General features: G+C 41.8%; 1 protein-coding gene across 5 annotated transcripts; it reads left to right on the top strand.

Annotated features, from left to right (window-relative positions):
- Window positions 1–6,798, top strand: LOC109450997 (HLA class II histocompatibility antigen, DM beta chain). 5 transcript variants are annotated; one of them, XM_074332750.2, is made up of 7 exons: window positions 1–170; window positions 1,946–2,035; window positions 2,629–2,910; window positions 4,134–4,418; window positions 5,783–5,899; window positions 6,061–6,096; window positions 6,433–6,798. In XM_074332750.2, the coding sequence occupies exons 2-7, from the start codon at window positions 1,981–1,983 to the stop codon at window positions 6,450–6,452; spliced, it is 795 nt and encodes a 264-aa protein (XP_074188851.2). In that variant the 5' UTR covers window positions 1–170; window positions 1,946–1,980; the 3' UTR covers window positions 6,453–6,798. The 5 variants fall into 5 exon arrangements, with proteins under 5 accessions (XP_074188851.2, XP_019594404.3, XP_019594403.3 ...); XM_019738845.3 differs by having other exon boundaries at window positions 1,973–2,035; XM_019738844.3 differs by having other exon boundaries at window positions 2–170; window positions 1,920–2,035.
- Window positions 6,799–25,555: the final 18,757 nt, after the last annotated feature.

A 25,555-nucleotide genomic window follows, 5' to 3' on the forward strand; every position in this document is an offset into this window, starting at 1 on the left:
TCCTTTGGCTGCCAGAGCAGAGACCTAGGCACGAGAGGAAACTCCACTCAGCCTCAGCACGCTGGCGGAGGCCCACACCGGTGCGGGCACAGGACCACACAGTGGGCATGCCTGTGCCAGGGCAGGCTTTGTAAACCTTGGAAACGATCCCAAGACCTACTTCCTGCAAGGTTAGTCTCCCTCCCACCTAGGGGTGGAGGAGGGTATAAGGGGGAAGTGTGTGTGTGTGTGTGTGTGTGTGTGTGTGTGTGTGTGTAGGAGAATTCAGTTTGAAACTGTTGAAAGAGAAAGTGAAAGGTTCTAAGAGCAGAAGGAATTCTGAGAACAGGAAAGGTAAGACTTGGGTGGATGGGATGGCTCTTCCCTTTCTCCTGTGCTCAGTGGAAGCCACCACTAGCTACCTCTATGTGGGTCATCTCAGTCCCAGGAGGTAGCGAGTGTTTGGGCATGCCTAAGTGTGTGTGTGTGTGTGTGTGTGTGTGTGTGTGTGTGTGTGTGTGTGTCTAGCCCGGGGGTGTTTATCTTTGGACCTGTTTTCAAAACTGTAAAATGAGGACAATTAACAGGCCTTTTATGATTCAATGAGACAGCATACCCAGCGTAGGATCTGTCACAAAGTAGAAGTTTAACAAATTTTGGACTCCCCACCCCCTTTTCTGCTTATTCCAACCCACTTGATGGTCCATTAGAGGAATCAGAGTGTAGACCAATCTTATAACCACGGTGGGGTTGAGAGTGCGGGCGGCTGGGAAACATGGGCACAGCTTCAGTTAAGCTCAATTATACAAAACACGTCTTTTGTTTCTGATATTCATCTTTGTATTTACTTTTGATGCATGTGCTTTTTTTCCCCCCTTCCACTTTTCTTCATAAAGATCAGAAATTTCTTAGGGTCAGGGACTGTGGATGAGGACAGATAAGTGTGGAGATAAGGGGCTCCCTCTTAATCCTTTCTTTTAACTCTGTCTTTTCCAGGGGGAGAGAAGTAGGGAAGCTTTACTATCTTATTGTTCTAGTGGCTTCATACTATAGGGACCTGCCCTCGGTCAGATGGGACCAATGAGGGAAACACATAGGGGAGTTTCGAATTTGGGGGAGACAGGTGAGCTTTGGGCACTGGCCCATCACCAGCTATTTAGCAAGGGGTTTAAGTGGAGTTACCCTGCAGTCTGTCCTGACATGGCTCAGGCTCCAGAAAGCAGAAAGGAGGAAATGAAGGTCCACTGGCTGGAACAAAAGAAGCGCAGGAGGCCCAGGGAGGGATTTGCGGGCCTGTGTCCCTGCCCTCTAAGGTGGAACTGCTTTCCTTATTCTGCTGTCTTGCTTTGCGCCAGAGAGAATCCTGCACTCTCCCTGCGCCTCCTTCCTTCTCAGCAGCCCCGCCTCTGCCACCTGCCCCAGAAGGCCCTGTGTCCTCTGTCTTCTGGGTGACAGGGCAGACCAAGGGTTATGTAATATCTTCCTAAGAAACCTCCCTTTAAGGAACAAAAGAGGTTATCTAGGCCCAATCTTTGGGAAGGACAGTGAGAGGAAACAGTTAAATCCTGGGCAGTCCGCATCCTGGGAATACTGGGAGCATTATCTCTACTGACCCAGGGAACTCTACCTACAGACTGGTTGTCTACAAGGAAGAGTTAAGGAAGAGACCAGTGGTTTAAAGCCTAGGACAGGATGACATTTACCTAGCAACTGATGACGCTAGGCTGAGGCACTCTATAATTCGTCTATGTTTGCCCCGGCTACCCAGCCAATCTGACAACCCTCAGTTTGGGACTCGACTTAGATGGGCCGGTAGGAACAAGTTTAGGATCTAGGGGCTGGGTAGCTCCAAATCACTCATTTACTCAAGAGACCCGGGCAATACCAGGATCTGCTCAGGGTCTGGAGAGCATCTACCCAGGCTGGGGTTTCTGGGGCAGGTGAGGACACGAGGCCCCTGGTCCAGGGGACCGAATTCCCTGTGTCTCTCCAGAGCAGATCATGACCACACTCCTGCGGCTGCTGCTGGGCCTCAGCCTGGGCTGCACCGGGGCCGGTAAGGACATTTCTTCCTGGGCCTTCCTTTGCTCTGCTCCTGTTGTAGGCTGAGAATGTTCAGTTTTGTTACTGGATTTGGACACCCCAGACTATGATATACTCTTATAGCACTTATACTGTGCCTTTGTAGCAATTTTAATAGTAATGAAGCTGTGTGATTATTTGTGTAATATGGATCTCCTGCTGGAATGTAGGCCGTCTGCCTTGTTTGCTGCCCTCCCAGCTCCTAGCGCAGTGCCTGGCACATAGTGACTGCCTCACAAGTATAAGTGGGGTGAATAGTTACTAATATATCCAGCACGAAGCAAAGCTGACTCTTTCCCTTTACCCCCATTCCCACTCAATAATGTGGCCTTATTAAAGGCCTTGTCCTGGGTAAATCGCTGTGTTTAAACACGTAAATAATCTCGGGCCACCTTCCATAAAACAGGATCTAACCATATCTTGCTACTGCCAGCTAGTCTGTTAATCGGGGCTCTCAGGGACCCCAGTACATGAGCTGGGTTAGCAGATGCTGCCCGAGGTGGGAAACTATGCCCCACGGTGTAGCTGAGCCTGGCCTCTGACCTGCCCCCTCTCTGGCTCCTGCAGGGGGCTTTGTGGCCCATGTGGAAAGCACCTGTCTGTTGGATGACAATGGGACTGCACAGGATTTCACCTATTGCATCTCCTTCAACAAAGATTTGCTGACCTGCTGGGATCCAAACGAGCACCAAATGGCCCCTTGTGAATTTGGGACACTGCATGGCTTGGCCACTGTCCTGTCAAATTACCTCAACAGCCACAGAGACCTGATCCAGCGTTTATCTCAGGGGATGCAGGACTGTACCACATACACAGAGCCCTTCTGGGGATCACTGACCCACAGGACACGTAAGGAGGGAGGGGTAAGGGGCTGAGAGGAAGCACGGGAAGAGAAGAGAGGCCAGGGAAGATTCCTTAGCAGGCAAGGGGGTTGAGATTTGGGCAGAAAAGAAGGAGAAAATGCATGGACCTGGATGTAGAAAGAGGGTGGGTTGACCCCAAGGGGAAACAAGGTGGTTGGTGGGGGTGGAGCAGGAATAAAGAGGAGGGGGGGACGTGTGAGCCAGAGAGGAGCCCTTGTGGGGAGGGTCCGCATGTTTCCTCCAGGGCATCCCAGGGTGCAGCTCACAGTTCAACCAGGGCTGTGTCAGAATAACCAGAATAACTTGGGTGTTGCCCAAGTACGCATGTCTTTTTATGCTGGGTTCTGATATTCTAGGTCTGGGATGGGCCTAGACATAGGAATATTTGGAGAGCCTCTGATGTATATGCTCCCTCACCCTTACCGCTTGTATTGAGAATGCCTTGAGATTGGTAGAGGAAAGCTTGAAGATCTCCACAGGACAAAGTAGTGTGTCCTGAGATGTGATTTCTGAACCACCGTTCTCTGAATTGCCTGGGGAAGGTGCTTGTTACAAACACAAGCCCTTCAGATCCATTAAACGAAAATATCTGGGGATGCAGGCTAGGGAATCTGCATTTTAACACAATTTCTTGGATTTTTATTTAAGATTTTCTTTGAAAAGCAAAGACAGAGGCAAGCAAGAGGGTCACCTAGGGGAATAAATTAGTAAAAAATGGCAGTATTAACAATCTCATTAATTTGGACTACGCTAATCCAAATTTAAGAGAGCCCTGAGTTAGGCTTGTTTCCTTAAACTATCTGAGGAAAAAAAACTTTACTTAGCAAATTAATTTGTTAACAAGATTTGAGGACAGAAGTCTTTCTACCTTTACATAAACCCCAACTTGCAACTCCAGACAACTCTTAGCTTATGTGCTTGAAATAAATACAGTGATTCCTGAAACAGCTTGCAGTTCAGACTCAGCTTCTGCTTATTTTGATCAAACATAATTTTGGAGGAAAAGAAAGGAAGGGGCAGTGAAGGAATGGGAGAAAAGGAAGAGTGAAGCAGGAGTAAATTCTAATTCCCTATTTTCAAAGGGATGTGTGGTGGCGTCGGGTGGGGGTGGGGAGGGGAAGTTGGCACAATCCATGAAGAATTGAAGTAGGAAAAAAGTCAGGTTGGAGGAAAAGCCCTCCTTTGTGACCACGTTTTCCTCCTATGCAGGGCCACCATCTGTGCAAGTAGCCAAAACCACTCCTTTTAACACGAGGGAGACTGTGATGCTGGCCTGCTACGTGTGGGGCTTCTATCCAGCGGACGTGACCATCACGTGGTGGAAGAATGGGCAGCTTGTCCTTCCTCAGGGCAGTGCCCAAAAGATTGCCCAGCCCAATGGAGACTGGACGTACCAGACCCTCTCCCACTTAGCCACCACCCCGTCCTTCTGGGATACCTACACCTGCGTGGTGGAGCACGTTGGGGCTGCAGAGCCCATCCGTCAGGACTGGAGTAAGGGCATGGCAGGCCGGAGGATTAGGGCCAAAGCAGAGCCATTGCAAGCGGGTGGTGGAAAAGAACAGCAGTACTTTGGCAAAGGGAGTGAGATGTGGAGAGGTCCGCGGTATACGGTAGAGAGGGAGAGGGTGAGAATGAGAAGTGGGTCTGAAGGAATGCATGGACGGTTTGTGACGGGAGACGGGGCACGGGGATACAGGAACGGAAAGTTCTCTGGTGTCCTGGTTGCCATGGTAGTGTGGGTGATGTGGTGTGCTTGTCTGAGGGCTGGAAGGAAGCAGGACTGTTCTGAAAAGAGGATGTACATTTCAGAACCCCAAATTATGATGCAATATTCCAGGAGCCCCAGATTTCAGCTATTCTGTTGTCAGGTCAGACGTGGGAATTAGAGAAATAAAGAAGGTTGCAGAAGAAAAAGGACTCTCTCTTGGTGTGGGGGCGATACTGAATGTGGGCTGCTCTATCAGGGAGCAAAAGCCATAGCTGCTAGACACTGTGCTTGCATGCTCAGGGCTAGTGAACAAGGAAGCAGTCACCAGGATGAGAAGGAGTTAAAGGAACTGAGAGAAGTGCACACAGATTTGGGGATTTTTGGGAAAGAGAAGAAGAAGAAAGGAAGAAGAGGAAGGGTGTCTGAAAAGGGTCAGTGAACAGAATCCCAGACTGGCTGCTGAGACCAAACTTCCCCCTGTGGGGAGGGTGGTGTCTGGCTGGGCAGCTGAGAAGGGCCTGAGGAGCGGAGTGGAGCGCGCTGGCTCACCTGAGCTCTCCTGGGAAAGTCTCCTTCACACCCTCACAGGCGGTTTCCTTTGCTGGTGGAATGTTCATTTTAGCATGGGAAAGGGGTCCAGGTGGGACAGGAGTTAGAGTAGGACCAGCTCTGGGAAGGGCGGGGGGCTGTGAAGGGGATGGAGACAGTCTCTGGGAGGACACATGGGAAATCTGGATGTGGACAGGTAGGAGACACATTAAGACACATAAGACGCAGAGCTCATGGAACAGAACCACTGGACGTTAGAAAAGATGTTTTAATAGGAAAGTGCTCAGATAGAGCAAGTGAGGGAGCAAACATTGTCACCATGGAATCCTTGTATTTTGGGTGAAGGAAGACAGTAGGGTCCCTTGAGAGGTCCTGCTGTATTAAGAGGGAGGCGCTAACTCTAGGGAGAGTGGTCCCTCGGGGTTACTCTAGGAGTAGAGATTCACAGCATGGGGGTTTTGAGGAGGGGTTGGTGTGAGCTAGACCCTTGGGGTTGGAATTAAGCACCTTTGCATCTGCTGGGTGGAGGTCGCAATAAATTAAGTTGTTCTGGGAATGAGCAACAGAGATCGGTTCTAGTAAGTTTGTGTTTTTGCAGCACCTGGGCTGTCCCCGGAGCAGATAGTGAAGGTTTCTGTGGCTGCAGTGACTCTGGGCCTGGGCTTCATCATCTTCTGTCTCGGGTTGCTCAGCTGTCAGAGAGCTGGCTCCTCTGGTGAGTGACCCTCCTGAGCTCCCAGCGCCACTCTCACTCCCAGTCTCTGCTCACGTTCTGTTTGTGATCGGTTTTCCCAATGCTACCCCATTTGCTGTGAATAACGCCAGCTACTTTTATCCACAAAGACTGTCCTCTAATCAAACATTTTCCTCTCCTAGGCTATACTTCCCTCCCTGGGGCCAATTATCCGGAAGGTAACATCTCTGTTGGTCTGTTTGCCTACTGGTGCTTTGGGAGGGGTGAAGTTGGAGGGGGTCAGCATTGGGTTCAGCTGAACATGCTTATAGTAGGGGTGAGCTACCCAGGATCTAGCCAAGAGCGTGTTTAAGCCGCCGTTGTTGGGATTAGGAGCAGGAAAGACGAGAGCCAAGCCTTCTCTTCTAACCAAGGGAGTGTCTAGGGGGAGGAGGCTGAAGGTGGCTCCAGAATTTTCAGTGTCACTGTATTAAAAGCTCTGGCATGATGGTTATAGAGACAAATGATGGGGTAAGGGGGTTTGAAGGCTTATTATGTTCTTTTTATTTCTTCAGCAGGTCGGCACATTTCCTAGAGGCAGGATTCTACAACTTCTATGCCGAGTGAGACAGAGTCATACTTGTAGTGATACTGCAGTGCCCCTCCAACATCCTCAAAGCCTCCAGATTTTTCTGTATCTTATGATTTCTCCATCCAGTTCTTTGAATTTCCTAGTACCCCTCCCCCTCCATGTAAACCTTAGCAACTTGGGGGAACTCATTGCTGGGAATATTTTGTAACCAAGTTATTGTCCGAGGCTTATTTCTGGGGTGAACATAATCTGGGGAGGGAAGTTAAAGGCCCTTCTGGGGGCCCCACGTGCCACAGAGGGTGCTGAGTCGCTGGTGATCATCTCTGAGGAATAAACTCTGGTGGAAGTATTGCTTTCCCATGCTTTTTCCTGAGGCGCTAGGGAAGCCCTACGGGCAGAGTTAGGGGCTGGGGTTGATTGTCTCCTACTCCAGTGGAGGAGTCAATGCCTCCTCCCATTTTCCCATCTAGACATGACAGAAATTGGGTTTATTATTATTATTATTTATAATTCATAAGAAGAAATTAGACTGTGATGGGATGGAGTGGCAGAGTAAGGTAGAGGAAGGGAGTAACTATTTTCCTTACCTCATCAGGGGTCTTGTGAGTTCTTACTTGTAAATGGCTGACAACATTGTGGGGTACTCAGTGAGCCCACCATAGTGACATGAGCTGTTTGTTGTCAGTTACTTAGCTTTGGGGCCAGGCATTGTACCAGGTGCTTCACATGCATGACTTTATTTGGTCCTCATCCCCGTCCTGACACAGAGCCTCAGGTAGTCAGGATTCAGGGGGCAGAGCTTATCTTCAGGTCTGAGTTTCTGGGTGGTTATTTCTTCCATACCCGAGTGGGGAAGGGAACCTAGTTTGAGTGCATGTCATGACCTGGGCACTGGGCTAAGAGCTTTATGTTTGTATCTCATAATAACACCATATGAAACAGATTGTCTCCCTCCATGTCACAGATGAAGAAAGTGAGTTTCAGAGAGGTTAAATCACTTGTCTAAGGTCAAAGGACTAATTCTTTGTAGGGTGTTTGTCTACCTGAGCTGGAAGCGACTGGACTGTTTTTTTCTGAGGACCCTCGTGCTGGTGAGCACACCACTGGTTAGAGCCACCCTTTCAGTCCCTTCTACCCAAAGCGCAAGGGGCATCCACTGTTGGAGTCTAGATTTCAAACTAAAAGCGAGGTGCTGTTTGTTTCCAGTGAAAGGCGACACCTGCTGGACACAAAAAGCTGGGCGGTGGAATTGTTTTTGGAATTAAGGTGGGATACTGGACTTGAGGCAAGAAAAGAAACCAGAAATGTAGACAAGTACTAGGGGAGCTTAGCTTAACAAGGATTGCGGAGGGAAGACAAGGGGTTAGGAGGCACGTTTGCGTGGGGTTATCTATGCAGGAACAGATACCATCGGAATGTGATGAGCTGGGGGAGGGGGCAGAAGACTGGAATAGCGGCTATCTTTGGCTGTGGGTGGGTGGGTGGGAGGTGTGGTCATGGGGGCTAGAACCCTTCATCCTTGGACCGTTTCTATGCTGATGGGGGCCTGGATAAGAGTGGGGGTAGCACTGTTCATACAGACTTGATGTCCAAAGTAGGTGCTCAGTGTTTGTCCAATAAATGAACTGCTCTCCACATCCATGGTTTCTCCAGAAGGATTCTTGTGGTCAGGACATCTCTTCTGGAAGGAGTTTACTGAAGAAATCAATGGGAGGGGAACGTGCTCATGAATTCAAAATGGTTATTCTCTGAACAAGGCCAAATAAGGGAGGAGGAGAAAGTGCTGTGTGTTGTGCTGGTCGGTAAATGTAGGCTGATAAATTACTCTCTATACATTTTATCAGTTTTATTATGTTTCATTTTTTAAGTTTTTATGTATCATTTAATTAGCTTGTGTATCGTAAATAATCTTCCATCTCTGCTTGACTGTGTGTTTTCTTTCATAACTTCCTGTTTGAAGTCTTGTCATGTTTCATTTTCCTTTTTCCATTCACTGTTCTTGTTTGTTTGTTTGTTTGTTTGTTTGTTTGAGAAAGCAAATTCCATTTGAAATTCTAGTCTAGTCAGGGGGTGGGGCTTTGGGTCTGGTCTGACTGGCCAGTTGTGAAGAAGAAGCTGCACATCCAAAGGTCTGGGTCTGGTCACACCAATGGGAATCAGAGTGACCGGACCCCCAGAGGAAGGAAGGAGAGAGACAGCTCGTTGGACAGTTTGCAGTTTCCCTCCAGAGATTCCCATGCAGGCTTTTCTCTGCCCTCACCTTGTAGGCTTTTGATTTATAGGGAAGGTTGTTCCCATCCAGTTAGGGAGCAGGAAAAAGTGCCATGTAGGTCTCCTGGGATCCAGGGAGCCAGCTTACGATGGGGAGAAAAGGGAGGATACACACGGGAGTGAATGGTGCCCGGAAGGAACGAGAGGGGTCATGGTGGGCCAGCTCCAGGACCCTGCGAGGAGAGGGGAATGGTAAACAATGAAATGCCAAAAAGGGGAGAGAGGGAGAGAGAGAGAGAGAGAGAGAGAGAGAGAGAGAGAGAGAGAGAGAGAGAGAAACAACTAGAGAGAGAGAGAGTTGGGCTTTGGGTTATGGGTTATATCTCACCCAACTGGCACAACGAATGGTTCTCTCCCTTCAATGTCTTGTTTGTTTTAAAAGCTGAGCTTGGAACTGGAATTGACTCTGAAGTCCATCTAGTCCAATTCTCCACCCACAAGGAACTGGCTCTGTGTCCACGAGGGCACACACAATGCAGGGAATCCCTTCAGTCCTTGGTGCAGATACCAGCACTTTAGAGGAATGTGTTGACGTCAGATTTGAGGCGCTTCTTTTGACCGCTGAAGACAGTAGGAACAAAGCCCAAACATGCAACGGGCGTGCATGTGCTCAGTGTTGTTTCCTGAGGGGAGCGCGCCTGTCTTCAGTACTCATGCACAGTCATGTGAAAGGAACAGACAAGGATTGGTATTTAACATCAATATCTATTGAGGAAAATTATATTTAGCCCATCTTCTCAAGTAATTGTTTCCAAAGTAAAATTGGGGAAATCAGATGATAAATGGGGGTTCGGGGTGTAACGTCACCCTCACTTTGGTTTTGGATGGAATGCCTGTCATTCCCAAGAGCCCTCAAACTGCCATGAACCAGGGTATGGGGGACTCTTCCTTGGTGCTTCCTGCCACGCCTTGGACGAACCAGTCCCCGGGGGGCTGCAGGGAGTGGAGAGGCCCCAAACCCACAGAGTCTGCTCCCAGACGGGAGCTAACTGGCTTTCCTGACCCTTCCTCTCCCACCCTTCCATTGCATACGAGGTTTCCAAGAGCCCTTGGCCAGACTGGTCTGGGGCAGGGAATGAAGAAATAAATGGCTTTCATTGCATCAGGGCTGCAGCAGAAAACAGATGGCACACTCAGAATATGATAGTTCAAGGGGAGTCTATATACAAGGAAGTATTTACAGAGAAGTGGGTGAAGGATAGTACAGTGACCTGGAGCTAGCAGCAGCTGAGCTGTCACTACCCCAAGGCCTGAAGAGGCAAGGGACTGGAGCTGTTATCAGACGCAGGAGGAGGGCAAGTCCTACAGAGTCGCCACCTTGCCAGCACAGTGCCCTTCAGTCAAGGGACACAGCCAGCCCGAGGTGGCCTCACAGGGAGGGAGCCAAGGGAACAAAAACCCTGACCTCACTCTGTCCTCCCTCTGCTCTTGGGGCAGGGCGGAAAGCAGGAGGAAGCAGAGAGCTCGGAAGCCTGTGATGTCATAGGGTCAGCACCTGGGGCAGTCACCAGGGTGAAGTGTGGCTCCGGAAGGACAGATGGAGGACAGTTGTCACATTCACAATATGAAGGAAAGAAGCCAAGGTGGAGGGAAGAAGATACGAAACATGGGCTTCCGTTGGCCTTGGACAGGGACAAGCCCTCAGTAGCAAGAGAAGAGTAAGTTTGTAGTTTCCTTCTGAGGGACCTGGGAGAATATGCATTTCTAGTTCTCACCTCCACTTCGAAGGTTTGTGTAACTCTGTGGATCTTTAGTTTTTAACACATATTTTACAGTAAATTTATTGAGTTCCTCAAAATTAAACTTGAATTTTGATTGAGGTTATATTGAATTTATAGAGCAATTTGGGGATAATTGATTTCTTTTTACTATTAAGTCATCCCATGCCAAAGCAGAGGGTATTTCCCCGTTTAGTGAAATCTTCCTGTTTGTTCTTTATTATGTTTTTTAAAATTCACTTTTTCATAGTGGTCCTCTGTATGCACAGTTAATTTTTTTATTATTATTTAAGTATAGTTGATATCCAATATTATGAGTATATTGGTTAAATTAGTTTCAGGTGTGTAATATAGTGATTTGACATTTTTATAACAGTTGACAATGTTAACACTCCACTAATTTTAGTAATCGTCTGTCACTGTGCAAACTTATCACGATATTATTGACTATATTCCCCTTCCCTTTTCCCCCATCCCCCTACCCTCTCCCTTCTGGTAACCATCCCTTTGGTCTCTGTTTCTATGAGTCTGTTTGTTTTTGCTTTTTTTTAGATTCCACATATAAGTGAAACCATACAGTATTTGTCTTTCTCTGTCTGACTTATTTCACTTAGAATAATACCCTCTAGGTCCATCCATGTTACAAATGACAAGATTTCATTACTTTTTATCGCTGCACAATATTCCATTGTATATGTGTACCACATCTTTTTTATCCACTTGTCTTCGATGGAAACCTAGGTTGTTTCCATATCTTGGCTATTGTAAATGATGCTGCAATAAACATAGGGGTGAAACCATAAAACTCCAAGAAGACAATAGGAAGTAAACTATTTGACATTAGTCTTAGTAATATCTTTTTGGATATGTCCCCTCGAGCAAGGGAAACAAAAACAAAAATAAATAAATGGGACTTCATCAAATTAAAAAGCTTCTGCTCAGTGAAGGAAACTTTCAATGAAACAAAAAGACAACGTACTGAATGGGAGAAGGTATTCACAAATGATGTATCCAATAAGGAAATGATATCCAAAATTTATAAGAAACTCATATGACGCGCTAACACAAAAAACAAACAATCCAATCAAAAAATGAGCACAGAACATGAAAGATTTCTCCAAAGAGGACATACAGAAGGCCAACAGACATATGAAAAGATGCTCAACATCACTAATCATCAGGGAAATGCAAATATAAACTGCAATGAGATACCACCTCACACTTCAGAATGGTTATTATCAAAAAGTCAACAAATCACATGTGTTGGGGAGGATGTGGAGAAAGAGGAACCCTAGGGCACTGTGGGTGGGACTGCAAACTGGTGTAGACCCTGCAGAAAACAGTATGGAGGTTCTTCAAAGAACTGAAAATAAAGTGATCGGATGACCCAGCAATTCTACTTCTGGATATTTATCCAAAGAAAACAGGCACATTAATTCAAAAAGATACGTGTACCACCATGTTCAGCTAATTCTTAGACATTTTACAGATTTTGCTGTGATTGTGATTGGTATCTTACTGTATTTTTATTTTCAAATCAGTTATTTCTGGTGTAGAGAAATGTTACCAATTTCTTAAAAATTTTGGTAACAAACACATAACATAAATTTACCATCTTAACCATTTTTGAGGGTACACTTCAGTAGTGGTAAGTATATTCATTCACATTGTTGTGCAACAAATCTCCAAAACTTTTTCATCTTGCAAAACCTCTGTACCCATTAAACAACAACTCCCCATTTCTCTAGAACGGTGGTAAACACCATTCTGCTTTCTGTTTCTGTGAATTTGACTACTTTATTTACTTCATATATTAATAAGTATAATCATACAGTATTTGTCTTTTTGTGCTGGTTTATTTCATTTAGCATAATGTCCTTAAAGTTCATCCATATGGTAGCATGTTACAGAATGTCTTTCCTTTCTTAAGGCTGAATAATATTCCATGTGTGTATATACACATTCTGTTTATTCATCAATCGAAGGACACTTGTGTTGCTTCCTCATCTTGGCTATTGTGAAGTGCTGCTATAAATATGGGTGTGCAAATATCTCTTCAAGTCCCTGCTTTTTTTTTTTTTATAGTAGCCATCCTAATGGGTGTGGTGAGACTTGTGGTTTTGGTTTGCATTTCTCTAATGATTAGTGATGTTGAACATCTTTTTATATACTTCTTGGCCATTTGTGTATCATCTTTAGAGAAATGCCTATTTTAGTCCTTTGCCCATTTTATAATTGTTTTTTTGTGTTATTTTATTTGTCGTTGTTGAGTTGTAGGAGTTCTTTATATGTGCTGGATATTAACCCTGTATTAGATATATGATTTGCAAATATTAGAAATTAGCCAATTTTTGTAGGTTGATCACATATGAGGCAACCTTGCTGGGTTCTCTTACTGATTTCAGTTGTTTATTTGTTATTGACATTCTCTTTCTCTCTCTCTCTCTCTCTCTCTCTCTCTCTCTCTCTCTCTCTCTCTCTCTCTCTCTCTCTCTCTCCTTTCTAGGTAGGTGATAATATCAGCAAACACTGAAAGTATTGCCTTCTAATCCTTAAGACTCTTAGTTTCCTTTTCTGACCAGGACCTCGAGAGCTATGTTAAACAGTGCAGTGACAATGAGCATTGTTAAAGGAAATAAAACTAAATGTTCTTCATTAACTACAATGTTTGCTGTGGGTTTTCTTTTAATAAACTTTTAATTTGAGATAATTGTAGATTCACATGCAGTTGCAGAAATAGTACAAACAGATGCCATACACCCTTTACCCAGTTTCCTCTGAGGGTGATGTCTTGCAAGATTATGTACTATATCACAACCAGGATACATTAATACAGTGAAAACACAGAACATTCCAGAGAGATCCAAGATGGTGGAGTAGATAAATACTGTGCCTGCTTCCTTTTGTGAGCACATTAAAATTACAACAAAATTACAGTACAATCAACCCGGAGAACCATCTGAAGTTTACCTGAACAGAAGTTCTATAACTAAGCTATGAAGAAGAAGCCACGTTGAGACTGGTAGGAGGGGCAGAGATGCAAAACTAGCTGGCCCCAAAGCTCCGTGTGGTGGTGAGAATCAGGAGGGATATCTCTGCCATGGAAGTTCCCCATGGAGGAGCAAAGGACCCCAGCCCCACACCAGGCTCTCCAGCCCAAAGTACTGGTGCCAGGAACAGAAGTCCCCACAACATCTAGCTGTGAAAAACAGTGGAGAGTCTGACCATCTGGGTAGGATGGAAGGCTGCGGGAAACGCAGATGTCCTCTTAAAGGGCCAACATACAGACTAACCCACTCACAGGCACTCACCCTGGGCTCTGGTGGAAGAATGGTGACTCAGGGGGCATCAGAGGCACATGGGGGTTGGGGGGACAGACTGAGGGCTGGAGGACAGTTACCATTTTCCCTGTGTGGGGTCCTTCTCCCATGAAGCTGGCAGGAAGGTGTCATCTTTCCTGTGTTGAGCCCTCCCCCCATGTCCATAGCCAAATCTGAATCTGAATTGGTCTGGTGAGCTCTGCTGGGACCCCGTCCCACCAAACTCCCCCAAGGCACTTTCTTGGTGAGCAGCCAGCCCTGTCCGATTACATTCTTTCTTGGAAAACTATCAGAATCTGCATGCCCCAGGTGGGTGGCAACTATCCTCGGTGTGCTCTGAGACTCTTGCTGAATAACTCCAGCTCACCACTGGCACCAAACCAGAATCTACATTAACCGGGTGATCAGAACTCTTCCCATTCTAGTGACTCTCTGAGATCCTCCCTCACGCAATTTGTGTACTGCACAATGCTTTATCAGTGGCTGGACCTTAAAGGTGCTGGCAGGTGACAGCAGGCCTTAAGGTTTCCTAGCTTTTTGCAGAGCTATGCCAGGTCGGGTACTGGTGGCAGACATCCTCAGTTTGCAAAATGTCCTCTAAGTCCAGCATAGAAGATTTACCAAATACAAAGAAACAAACACAGAGAGGCAGCCAAAATAAAGAAACAAAGAAATATATCCCAAATGAAAGAACAGGAAAAACTTCCAGAAAAAGAACTAAATGAAATGGAGGCAAGTAACCTACCAGATACAGAGTTCAAAACAATGGTTATAAAGATACTCAATGATCTCAGTGAGAATTCAACAAGGAGATAGAAAACATAAAAATTGGGATAGAAAACATAAGAAAAGAACCAGTCACAAATTAAGAATACACTAGAAATGAAGAATGCACTAGAAGGAATCACTAGCAGACTAGATGAAGCACAGGATCGAATCAGTGATTTGGAAGACAAGGTAGCAGAAAACACCCAATTGGAACAGCAAAAATAAAAAAAGAGTCCAAAAAAAAAAAAAATAAGGATAGTTTAAGAGACCTTTGGGACAACTTCAAGCGTAATAACATTTGCATCACAGGAGTGCCAGAATGAGAAGAGAAAAAACAAGGAATTGAGAAGCTATTTGAAGAAATAATGACTGAAAACTTTACTAACCTGGTGAAGGAAATAGACACACAAGTCCAGGAAGTGCAGAGAGTCCCAAACAAGATGAACCCAAACAGCCCACACCAAGACACATTTTAATCAAAATGTCAAAACTTAAAGACAAAGAGAGAATCCTAAAAGCAGCAAAAGAAAGGCAACTAGTAACTAATAAGGGAGATCCCATAAGACTGTCAGCTGATTCTCAGATCAAACTTTGCAGGCCAGAAGGAATTGGCACAAAATATTCAAAGTGATGAAAAGCAAGGACCTACAAACAAGGGTACACTACCCAGTAAGATTATCTTTTAAAATCGAAGGACAGATAAAGAGATTCCCAGACAAGAAAACTAAAGGAGTTCATCACCACCAAACCAGTATTACAAGGAAGTTTAGAGAGACTTCTTTAAGATGGAAATTTAAAAAAAAGATTAAAATTGTGAATAATAAAATGGCAATAGCTACATATCTATCAACAAGTACTTTTAATGTACATGAATTAAATGCTCCAATCAAAAGACATAGGAGGGCTGAATGGATAAGAAAACAAAACCCTTACACATGCTGCCTACAAGAGACTCACTTCAAATTGAAAGACACACACAGATGGAAAGTAAAGGGATGGAAAAACACTTCATGAAAATGAAAATGAAAATAAAGCTAGGGTAGAAATACTTATACCAGACAAAATGACTTTAAAACAAAGGTCAGAATAAGAAACAAAGAAGGACCCAGTAATTCCACTTTGGGGTATTTATCTGAGGAAACCCAGGGCACTGGTTCAAAGAGACATGTGCATTTATGTGTTCATTGCAGCATTATTTACAATAGCCAAGATGTGGATGAAACCTAGATGTCCATTGATGGAAGCTCCCTTGTAGGTAACTAACTCCTTTCCTTCTGTGCCCAGGCCAGGTGTGGGGAGGGCTCAACAAAGGAACAATGGCCTCTGCCAGCACCCCAGTCTGTGAGAAAGCTGCTCCTCCAGCACTCTGCCTGAAGCCAGATAATTCAGTTCCTTTCTGTATGTCCCTGGCGCCTTTTGGGCTGCTGCTCCAGCGATGGAGCTCAGAAAAAGTGAGTCCGTCTCAGAAAAAGCGAGTAAGTCTGTGCTCGGGCCCTTTAAGAGAATGCCTGGGACTCCAGCAGCCCCCCATCTCGCTCAGCCGCAATACCCGCCGGTTTTCACAGCCAGATGTTGTGGGGGCTCCTCTTCCCAACACTGGAACCCTGGGCTGGGGAGCCTAGTGTGGGACTGGAACCCCTTGCTCCTTAGCGGGGGGATCTCCACAGCTGAGATATCCTTCCCGATTTTTAACTGCCACACGTGGGTGTGGGGCCAGCCTGTTCTGCGTCTCCACTTCTCCTACCAGTCTCAACGTGGTTTCTTTTGTGTATCCCTAGTTATGGGACTTCTGTTCAGCTAGACTTCAAGTGGTTCTCCATGACGGTTTTTCTGTAGTTTAGTTGTAATTTTGATGTGGCTGTGGGAGAAGGCAGCACAGAATTTACCTGCTCTGCCATCTTGACTCCATCGTAAGTTGATCTATCTTCCTCTTCTCCTGCTCTTTTGTTTCCTCCTCCTCCTTCTTCTCTGCCTATGGATGTTCAATTGTTCTAGCTTAATTTGTTGAAAAAGCAACCTTTTCTCCATTTCATTGCTTTTGCACCTTTATCAAAAATGAATCGGGCATATTTGTGTGAGACTGTTCTTTATTTTGTTCCGTTGATCCATGTGCCTGTCCCTTCACCAATGACAGACAGTATTGATTACTGTAGCTATGTAATACGTTTTGAAATCAGATAGACTGAATCTTCCTACTTTAACATTTCTCAAGGTTGTTTTAGCTATTTCATTTCTTTTAATTTTCCTCATAAATTTTATAATGCTATTTTCTAGCTCTATAAAAAATTCTTGCTGGGATTTTGATAGGAATTGCATTAAACCTGTATGTCAATTTGGGGATAATTGGCACCTTTACTATATTGAGTCTTCTAATCCACGAACATGATATGTATTCCAATTTATTTCATTTCTATATTCTTTCATTTCTTTTATCAGTGTTGTGCAGCTTTCAGCATACAAGTTTAGCAAATGTTTTGTTAGATTTACACTTAAATATTTCATTTTTTAGCAATTTTAAATGATATTAATTTTTAATTTTGGTATTCATGTGTTCATTATTAGTTTATAAAAATATTACTGATTTTTAAAATATGTTTATCTTATATCCTATAACCTTGCTGAACTCACCTATTAGTTCTAGAAATGTTTTTGTAGATTTCCTGGGATTTTCTGTGTATAAAATCATGTCATACAAAAATTTTTTAAAAAAATTTCTTCTTATCCAATCTATTTATCTTTTATTTTATTTTCTTACATTATTGTACTGGCTAGAACTTCTAATATTATGTTGAATAAGAATGGTGAGAATGTATAGCTTACCTTGTACCTGATCTTAGGGCAAAAGCATTTGGTCTTTCATCATTAAGTACAATGTTATATCTAGGGTTTTTTTAGACGTTTTTTATCAAATTGAAAAGTTCCCTTTATTCTTATTTTTTTCTGAGTTTTTTTTTTTTTAAATCATGAATGAGTGTTAAATGCAATCAAATGCTTTTCCTGCATTGATTGATGTGATTATTTTTCTCCTTTAGCCTGAAAATATGGTAGATTACACTTATTGATTTTTGAATATTGAACCAGCCTTGCATCCCTGGAAAAACCCAAAATGGTCACAGTGTATACTGTTTTTTATATATTATTGAATTGCATTTGCTAATAATTTGTTAAGGATTTTTGTGTTTATATTAATGAAGGATATACTTATGTAATTTTTTTAAAATCTGGTTTTGATATCACAGTAATATTAGTTTTATAAAATGAATTGGGAAGTATTTCCTCCTATTCTTCTGGAAGAAATTGTGCAGAATTGGTGTTAATTCTTCTTTCATTGTTTGGTAGAATTCTCCAGTGAAACTATCTGGGCCCAGAGATTTCCTTTTTGGAAGTTTAAATTTCAAATTCAATACCTTAATAGTTTTATGGCTAATTCTAATTTATGGCTATTTCTTATTTCGTATTTGGGTGAGTTGTAATAGTTTGTCTTTTTTGAGGAAGTGGTACATTTTGTCTAAAATGTCAAACTTATGTTTGTAGTATTTTCTTATCCATTTGCTATCTGCAGGGTCTGCTGTTTCTTTATTGATATTGATATTGGTAATTTCTATCTTTTTTTTCTTTGTTGTTCGTGTTAGAGATCCATCAATTTGTTGATCTTTTCAAAGCAACAGCTCTTTTTTTTTTTAAGTTTATTGGGGTGACAATTGTTAGTAATATTACGTAGATTTCAGGTGTACAATTCTGTATCACATAATCTATAAATCCCATTGTGTATTCACCACCCAGAGTCAGTTCTCCTTCCATCACCATATATTTGATCCCCCTTGCCCTCATCTCCCATCCCTCTCCCCCATTACCCTCTGGTAACCACTAAACTACAGTCTGTATCTATGAGTTTTTGTTTCTCATTTGTCATGTTCTTTTGTTGTTTTTGGTTTATATACCACATATCAGTGAAATCATATGGTTCTCTGCTTTTACTGTCTGACTTATTTCGCTTAGTATTATACTCTCAAGATCCATCCATATTGTCACAAATGGTCCTATTTCATCTTTTCTTACCACCGAATAGTATTCCATTGTGTATATATACCACAACTTCTTTATCCATTCACCTATCGAAGGACATTTTGGTTGTTTCCATGTCTTGGCCACCATAAATAAAGCTGCAATGAACATTGGAGCACACGTGTCTTTATGGATAAATGTTTTCAGATTTTTTGGGCAGATACCCAGGAGAGGGATTGCTGGGTCATACGGTAATTCTATTCCTCATTTTTTGAGGAACTCCACACTGCCTTCCATAGCGGCTGCACCAGTCTGCATTCCCACCAACAGTGTATGAGGGTTCATTTTTCTCCACAGCCTCTCCAACACTTGTTACTATTTGTCTTGTTGATGATAGCCATTCTGACTGGGGTGAGGTGATATCTCATTGTGGTTTTTATTTGCATTTCTCTGATGATTAGTGATGTTGAGCATTTTTTCATATGTCTATTTGCCATTTGTATGTCCTCTTTGCAGAAATGTCTCTTCAAGTCCTCTGCCCATTTTTCAATTGGGTTGTTTGTTTTTTTGTTGTTGAGTTGCATGAGTTCCTTGTATATTTTGGATAATAGCCCCTTATGGGAGGCACTGTTTGCAAAAATCTTTTCCCATTCAGTTGGTTGCCTCTTTATTTTGTCGATGGTTTCTTTTCTTGTGCAGAAGCTTTTAAGTTTCACATAGTCCCATTCGTTTATTTTAGCTTTTACTTCCATTGCCTTTGGAGTCAAATTCATAAAATGTTCTTTGAACCCAAAGTCCGTAAGTTTAGTACCTATGTTTCTTCTATGCAGTTTATTGAGAAGCAGCTCTTTGTTTCACTGATTTTCTATATTGTTTTTCTGTTTTCAGTTTCAATGATTTCCGCTCTTATCTTTATTATTTTCTTTCTTCTGCTTGCTTTGAGTTTATTTTTATCTTTTCCTAGGTTCTTGAGGTAGGTTATTGATATTTTTAATATATGAATTTAATGTTATAAATTTTCCTCTCAGCACTGCTTTAACTATATCCGATGAATTTTGATATATTCTATTTTCATTTTTATTCAATTCAGTGTATTTTAAAATTTTCTTTGAGACTTACTCTTTGACCCATGGATTATTTAAAAATGATTGCCTGGTTTCCAAGTGTTTGAAAATTTTCCTTTTATCTTTCTGTTCCTGATTTCTGGTTTGTTTAATTGTAGTCAGAGAACACACCCTGCATGATTTCAATTCTTTTAAATTTATGACCTCAGAGATAGTCCATCTTGATGTATGTCCACTTAAAAAGAATGTGTGTCTGCTGTTGTTGAGTGGAGTGTTTTATAAATGTGGATTAGATCCTATTGGTTGATGGTATGGCTGAGTTCTTCTATATCCTTGTTTAGTTTCTGACTAATTATTCTACTAATTTTTGAGAGAATTATGTTGAAGTCTCCAACTATAACTGTTGATTCATCTATTTCTCTTTTCAGTTTTTGCTTCACATATTTTGCAGCTGTGTTGTTTTGTGCATAAACATGTAGAATTGCTATGTCTTTTTGGCAGGTTGACCCTTTATCATTATAAAATGTTCTAATCTGTTTCTGATGATTTTCTTTATTCTAAGTTTGTTTTATCTGATAGTAATATACTTACTCATGTTTTCCTTTGATTAATGATTACATGGTATATTTTTTCCATCCTTTTACTTTTAACCTGCCTATATTATTATGTTTGAACAGATTTTCTTGGAGATAGTATATCTTTGGTTTGTTCACCTTTTAAAACTCTACTCTGCCAATCTGCATCTTCTAATTGATGTATTTAGACCATTTACATATAATGTAACTATTTGTATGTATATTAGTCTACTCGGCCTACCATAACAAAATATCATAGACAGGATGGCTTAAACAAGAGACATTTCTTAAACAAGAGAAATTTATTTTCTTACAGTTCTGGAAGTTTGAGATCAGAGGATGAGAGTGCCAGCAGAACTAGTTTCTGGTAAGAGCTCTCCTTCTGGCTTGACTTCTGGTTGTGTCCTCACACAGGAGGGGGGTGGAAAGGGAGGAAGGGAGGGAGAGCAGCTCTGTATTTCCTCTACATACATTTAGAACCACATCAGACAGCTATAATTTTTGCTTTGACCACTAAACATAGTTTAGGAAACTCAACAGGAGAAAATAAATGTATTCACCCATATTTTTTGTTTACCTTGTTCTTTCTTCTTTCTTGATGTTCCAAGGTTCCTATTTGATCATTTTCATCCTGTTTAGAGGACTTCTTTTAGCCATTATCATTATTGCTGGGCAGGTGTGGGAGATCTCCCCAACTCCTCATCTCCACTGGTATCTTGGGCGGGGGCCTCATTACTGGGCTGAAAATTTGAAATTCTTGGCGTCCTAGTTGGTCTCCTCGGACACCACTGCAGAGTGATGTTCGGGTGCCTCTTACATTCTCAAGAAGGTGGAAGCCTCGGCTCCCCATTCGCTCTTCCTGGTGTGAGTGGGAGCAGGGCCACCGTTATTTCTGTGCTGTCTGCCTGGAATACAGCAGTTATTTTCCGAAAGTTTTCTGTCTTGATAGGCTGCCTCTCTCCTGGTATTTTGGCTATTGTTATCAGACTTTTATTGGCGCCGTTTGTTTGTTTGTTTGTTTGTTTTTGCCAGTTGGCCTTGTCAAGTTTCCAGTTCCTTCACCTGCAAGTCTAAGATACAGGAGTCAAAAGAAACCCCCGGGAGCTCACCATGGTGTCATTCCTCAAGTCCTGGCACGCCAGATGATCTGCTTTCTTACCTCTGCCTTTCAGAGTCTTCTTATGTTTGTTTTATATATTATGTCCAGGTGGTTTTTTTTTGTTCTGTTTTGTTTTTGTTTTTTCCCCTTCTTCCACCTCCCCTCCTCTGGTTCAAGCTGTTGTTTCTCAGTCTACTTGTGTAGGACACAGCTCCCTGGCCCATGCTGGTGTTATGAGCCTTGTGTTTCCCTGGCTGAGGCAATCGGTTGCTGGTCGTCAGGTCTGCTGCTCACACAGCTGCTCACGCTGGCTGCTGGCTGCTCTTGGCAGCCCAGCTCCAGGGAGAGCTGTTGTTCACAATCTTAGCTTCACTGGCCCACGTGGGAATCGAACCGGCCACCTCGGTGTTAGGAGTACAGTGCTCCAACCACCTGAGCTACCGGACCGGCCCTGTCCAGGATTTTTAACTGCACTTAGTTGGAAGAATAGGAAAAGTGTGTCTATTCCATCTTTCTAAAAGCAGAAATCCTTGCTACAGGTTTTTATGTACAACCATTATTAAATTAAGTAGTTTTCCTTTTTGTCTTAGTTTTCTAAGAGTGAAACTAACAAACATAAATGGATGTTGAAATTTAAAAAAAGTTTTCCATCATTGATTTATTTAATTATATGTATTTTCCCTCTTAATCTCTTAATAATGAGTGAATCATACTGAGAGATTTTTTGATGTGAAACATCTGCATTCCTGGGATAAACCCTGTTTCATCATCTTATAGTTACATATTTACTGTTGGTTTCATTTAATTAATATTTTACTTAGGGTGTTGTATTTACTTTTATAAAGCATGGACATCAAACTCATTTTGCTTGTATTTCCTTATTTATTTTTGTAATAAAAATTCCTCTATACAATGAGCTGGGCAGATTTTGTTCTTTATTCTCTTTTCCAGAACAACATTTATATGTATCTTTTCAAAGGCCAGCTTTTGTTGTCATTAAATCTTTTATTGCTTTTAGTTCTCTATTTCACTGATCTCTATCCTTATCTTTATTATTTCCTTCCTTCTTTTGAGAGGTTTTTTCTGTTCCTTTTAACCTAACTTTTGAGTTGAATGCTTAGCTCATTTTATTTATTTATTTTGGATAAGTGTATTTAAAGGCAAAAAATTTTCCTCTAAGTTCTTCTTTAATCATATCCAACAACTTTTAATATGTAGTGTTTTAATTTGTATTCAGTTCTAATTATTCTTTATAATTTTTAACTCAAATGTTATTTATGAAAGTTTTAAACGTCTTAGTTTGCAATAATTTTAAATTTACAGAAAAGTTGTAACAATAGTACAAAGAATTCCTATGACACTTTGTCTAGATTCAATAATTTTTAATATTTTGCTTTCTTTTCCTCTCTGTTTCTGTCTTTCTAATGGTTTTTCCTAATAATTTTAGAGCAAGTTGCAGACATTATGCCCCTCTACTGCTAGACATTTCTTAAGAACAAGGACATTCTTTTATATAAGTACAGGAGAATGATAACATCAGGAAATTTAACTTTGTTATAATACTATTATCTGATCTACAGTCTATGTTCAAATTTCACTAATTTTCACAATAAAGATCCTTGTGGTCCCCCTACTGTCCCTAACCTCCTGCCCTGCAATCCAGAATCACACACTTTCGGAAGTTGTCTTGTTTCTTTAGTCATGTTTAATTTGGAGGAGTTCTTCATTTTCTTATTTATTGAGGATTGATTAATAAACTGAGCTTAAATAATTTATTGTTCTGTTCAAGATCTCTGCTTATTTTTCTGAGTTCCTACTAATTTTTGAGAGGTTGGTTAAAATCACCAACTGCAATTAAAAAAGCCCACCAACTTTTACTGGTCGTCCTTTTAGCTATTGCTTTATAAATTGTGAGGTTGTATTGTTGATGTTATATATATTTATGATTACTATATCTTCTTGCTCTACTGTTTCTTTTTAATTATATAAAAGTCTTTTCTTTTGTCCTTTATTCACTTTTATTTAAATTTTAAATTCTATTTTGCTTAAATTCTGTTCTATTTTGTGTATTATTGAGATTGTGGCCCAACTTTCTTTTTGGTCATATTTGCCACCTGGTAAATTTTTTTCCTCCTTTTAATTTCAATTGTTATGTGTCTTTCTGTTTTAAATGTATTGATTATCAATAACACACGGTTTGGTCTTTTTTATTTCCTTCATTAAAAGAGAGCCTTTCTCTTTTCGTTTGTAACTGTTGATGCATTGACTTAATTTTGAAACTCATTTTACATTTTATATTTATTGTTCATTGTTTCTTCCTTTTTCTTGCTTTCCATTTGATAGACTGATTATTTCTTCTGCTGGATTAAAAGTTATCTATACTGATTATGTTCTGATGATGGTTGCCTTTGATTTAAGAAATACACTTATGTTTGCTTTCCTTTATTAATTTCTTAAATATCTTAATATTTATATCTTGTGCCCAAATTCTTTAGCATACTCATATGTCCTTTTGCTTTTCTTTTAAAAATGTATTTATTAAAAATTTTCTTCCAACCTTTGAGGTATGGATGGCAAATAAAAATTGTATGTATTTAAGTTGTACAATGTGGCTTTTTAAAAAGTGTACAATGTGCTGATTTAATATATGTACATATTGTGAAATGGTTATCGTAATCCAGTTAATTTAATGCACCTATCACCTGTCCTTTTGATTTTTTCTTCTTTCACTCAAATGCCGGTCCCCCAACCAAGTGAATATTATCTAGATTTTTAAATCCGAATTTACACACACACACACACACACACACACACACACACATCTTTTCTTTAATATGGTCCTGGATTTGTTGACAAATTACCCTTATTCCTATATTCCTTGTTGTAACTTCCTTGATTTGACTCTCTGTGTATGTGTATTTGAGTGCTTCCTCCAAGAGTGGTTATAATATTGCTCTGGGTCCTAAGGCTTGTATGTATAAGAATGTGTTTATTATGTCATCTTACTTGAATAGCAACTTAGGCATATATAAGGTTCAAACTTATTTTGCTTCACTACTGCAAACTATTATTTTATTTTCTTCTTGCATCCATTGATGCTGTTAGAAAGTCTAATATCAATATGATGGCTTCTCTGTTGTAGGTGATCTGTTCTTTCTGTGAGCTTTTTGCATATTTCTTTGTTTCATTACTAAAAGACCAGCCTCGTGTGGAGCTTTTCTTATTGCTCCTGTTTGGTACTCTTGCAGCCCTTTACTCTGAGGTCTATCATCTTTCTGTAATACTGGTAAATTCATTACTCATTATTTCCTCAAATATATATTCTTCTCTTTTTCTCTCTCACTGGGAGACATCTCATTATGCAGATGTGAACACTTCTATTTCCATCCTCCATTTTGCTGAGCTCTCTTTTATATTTTTGATACCTTTTTTCTTTCCCGCTCTCTTCAGGGAGACTTCTTTCATCCTGTCTTCCGCCTCGCTAATTATTCTTTGGCTCTGTCCATCCTGCCACTTGTTTCCTCTATAGTAGTTGTCATTTATACTGTCATAGTTTTAATATCAATATTGCCTCTTTATTTTTATGAATCACTGATTTTGCTTTACGATGTGTATATCTTCTATTATCTGATTAAGTGTATTTATCATCTTATTTTAAGTTCTTGGTTCATCTTTGTTCACAATCCTGCATTAGGTAGCATATGGTATTCAATTTGTCATCTATGTTTTGCAGTGGTTTTACTCCTTAGCTATCTAATTCTGTGGGTCTGTGAGCTCATGGCTCTATGGGGGCAACAGCTAGTTTGTGGGGGAAGGTGAAATGGGAAAGAGATGAAGGTCAGACTCTGAGGTCTGTGCCCTGCCAGGGCCAGTCCTGCTAGAGCACTCAGAAGCACTCCCGATGTGCAACTTCTCTGTCAGCCGACTCGTGGGAAGAGCACAGCTGGGAGTAGGCGGGCTCTCTATGTTGCAATCCACCGGCTCTGAGAGTTGAGGCAGTGGTGGCAAGTAACGGGGAGGTGAATACCCCAAAGCTCGCATCTAGCTTCTTCTGTTCGTTGACCTCGCAAGGCTCTGGTGCTGTTTGATTTCTGTTTCTGTGTGAAGAGGAGGCAATGATCGTCCCGAGGCAGTAGTGAGGGACTAAGGGTAGAATTGAAAAGGTCTTCCTGCAGCTGTCCTCCCACTGCTGCTTCCATCCCAGGATGCAGACCTTCCCACTCCCTACACACACATCAGCTCAAGACAGCATTTTTGTCTCTCCTGGCAAGTTCTACACACTTTGT

This window comes from Rhinolophus sinicus, chromosome 2 (assembly GCF_057876585.1).
Source record: "Rhinolophus sinicus isolate RSI-liver-muscle chromosome 2, RSI-T2T, whole genome shotgun sequence".
Lineage (NCBI taxonomy): Eukaryota > Metazoa > Chordata > Mammalia > Chiroptera > Rhinolophidae > Rhinolophus > Rhinolophus sinicus.

Bases quoted from the DNA above. Each gene is read 5' to 3' on its own strand.
- LOC109450997 (XM_074332750.2), top strand. From the start codon at position 1,981: ATGACCACACTCCTGCGGCTGCTGCTGGGCCTCAGCCTGGGCTGCACC. The intron at 2,036-2,628 runs GTAAGGACATTT...TGGCTCCTGCAG, and splicing joins CCTGGGCTGCACCGGGGCCG to GGGGCTTTGTGGCCCATGTG. The intron at 5,900-6,060 runs GTGAGTGACCCT...TTCCTCTCCTAG, and splicing joins TCAGAGAGCTGGCTCCTCTG to GCTATACTTCCCTCCCTGGG.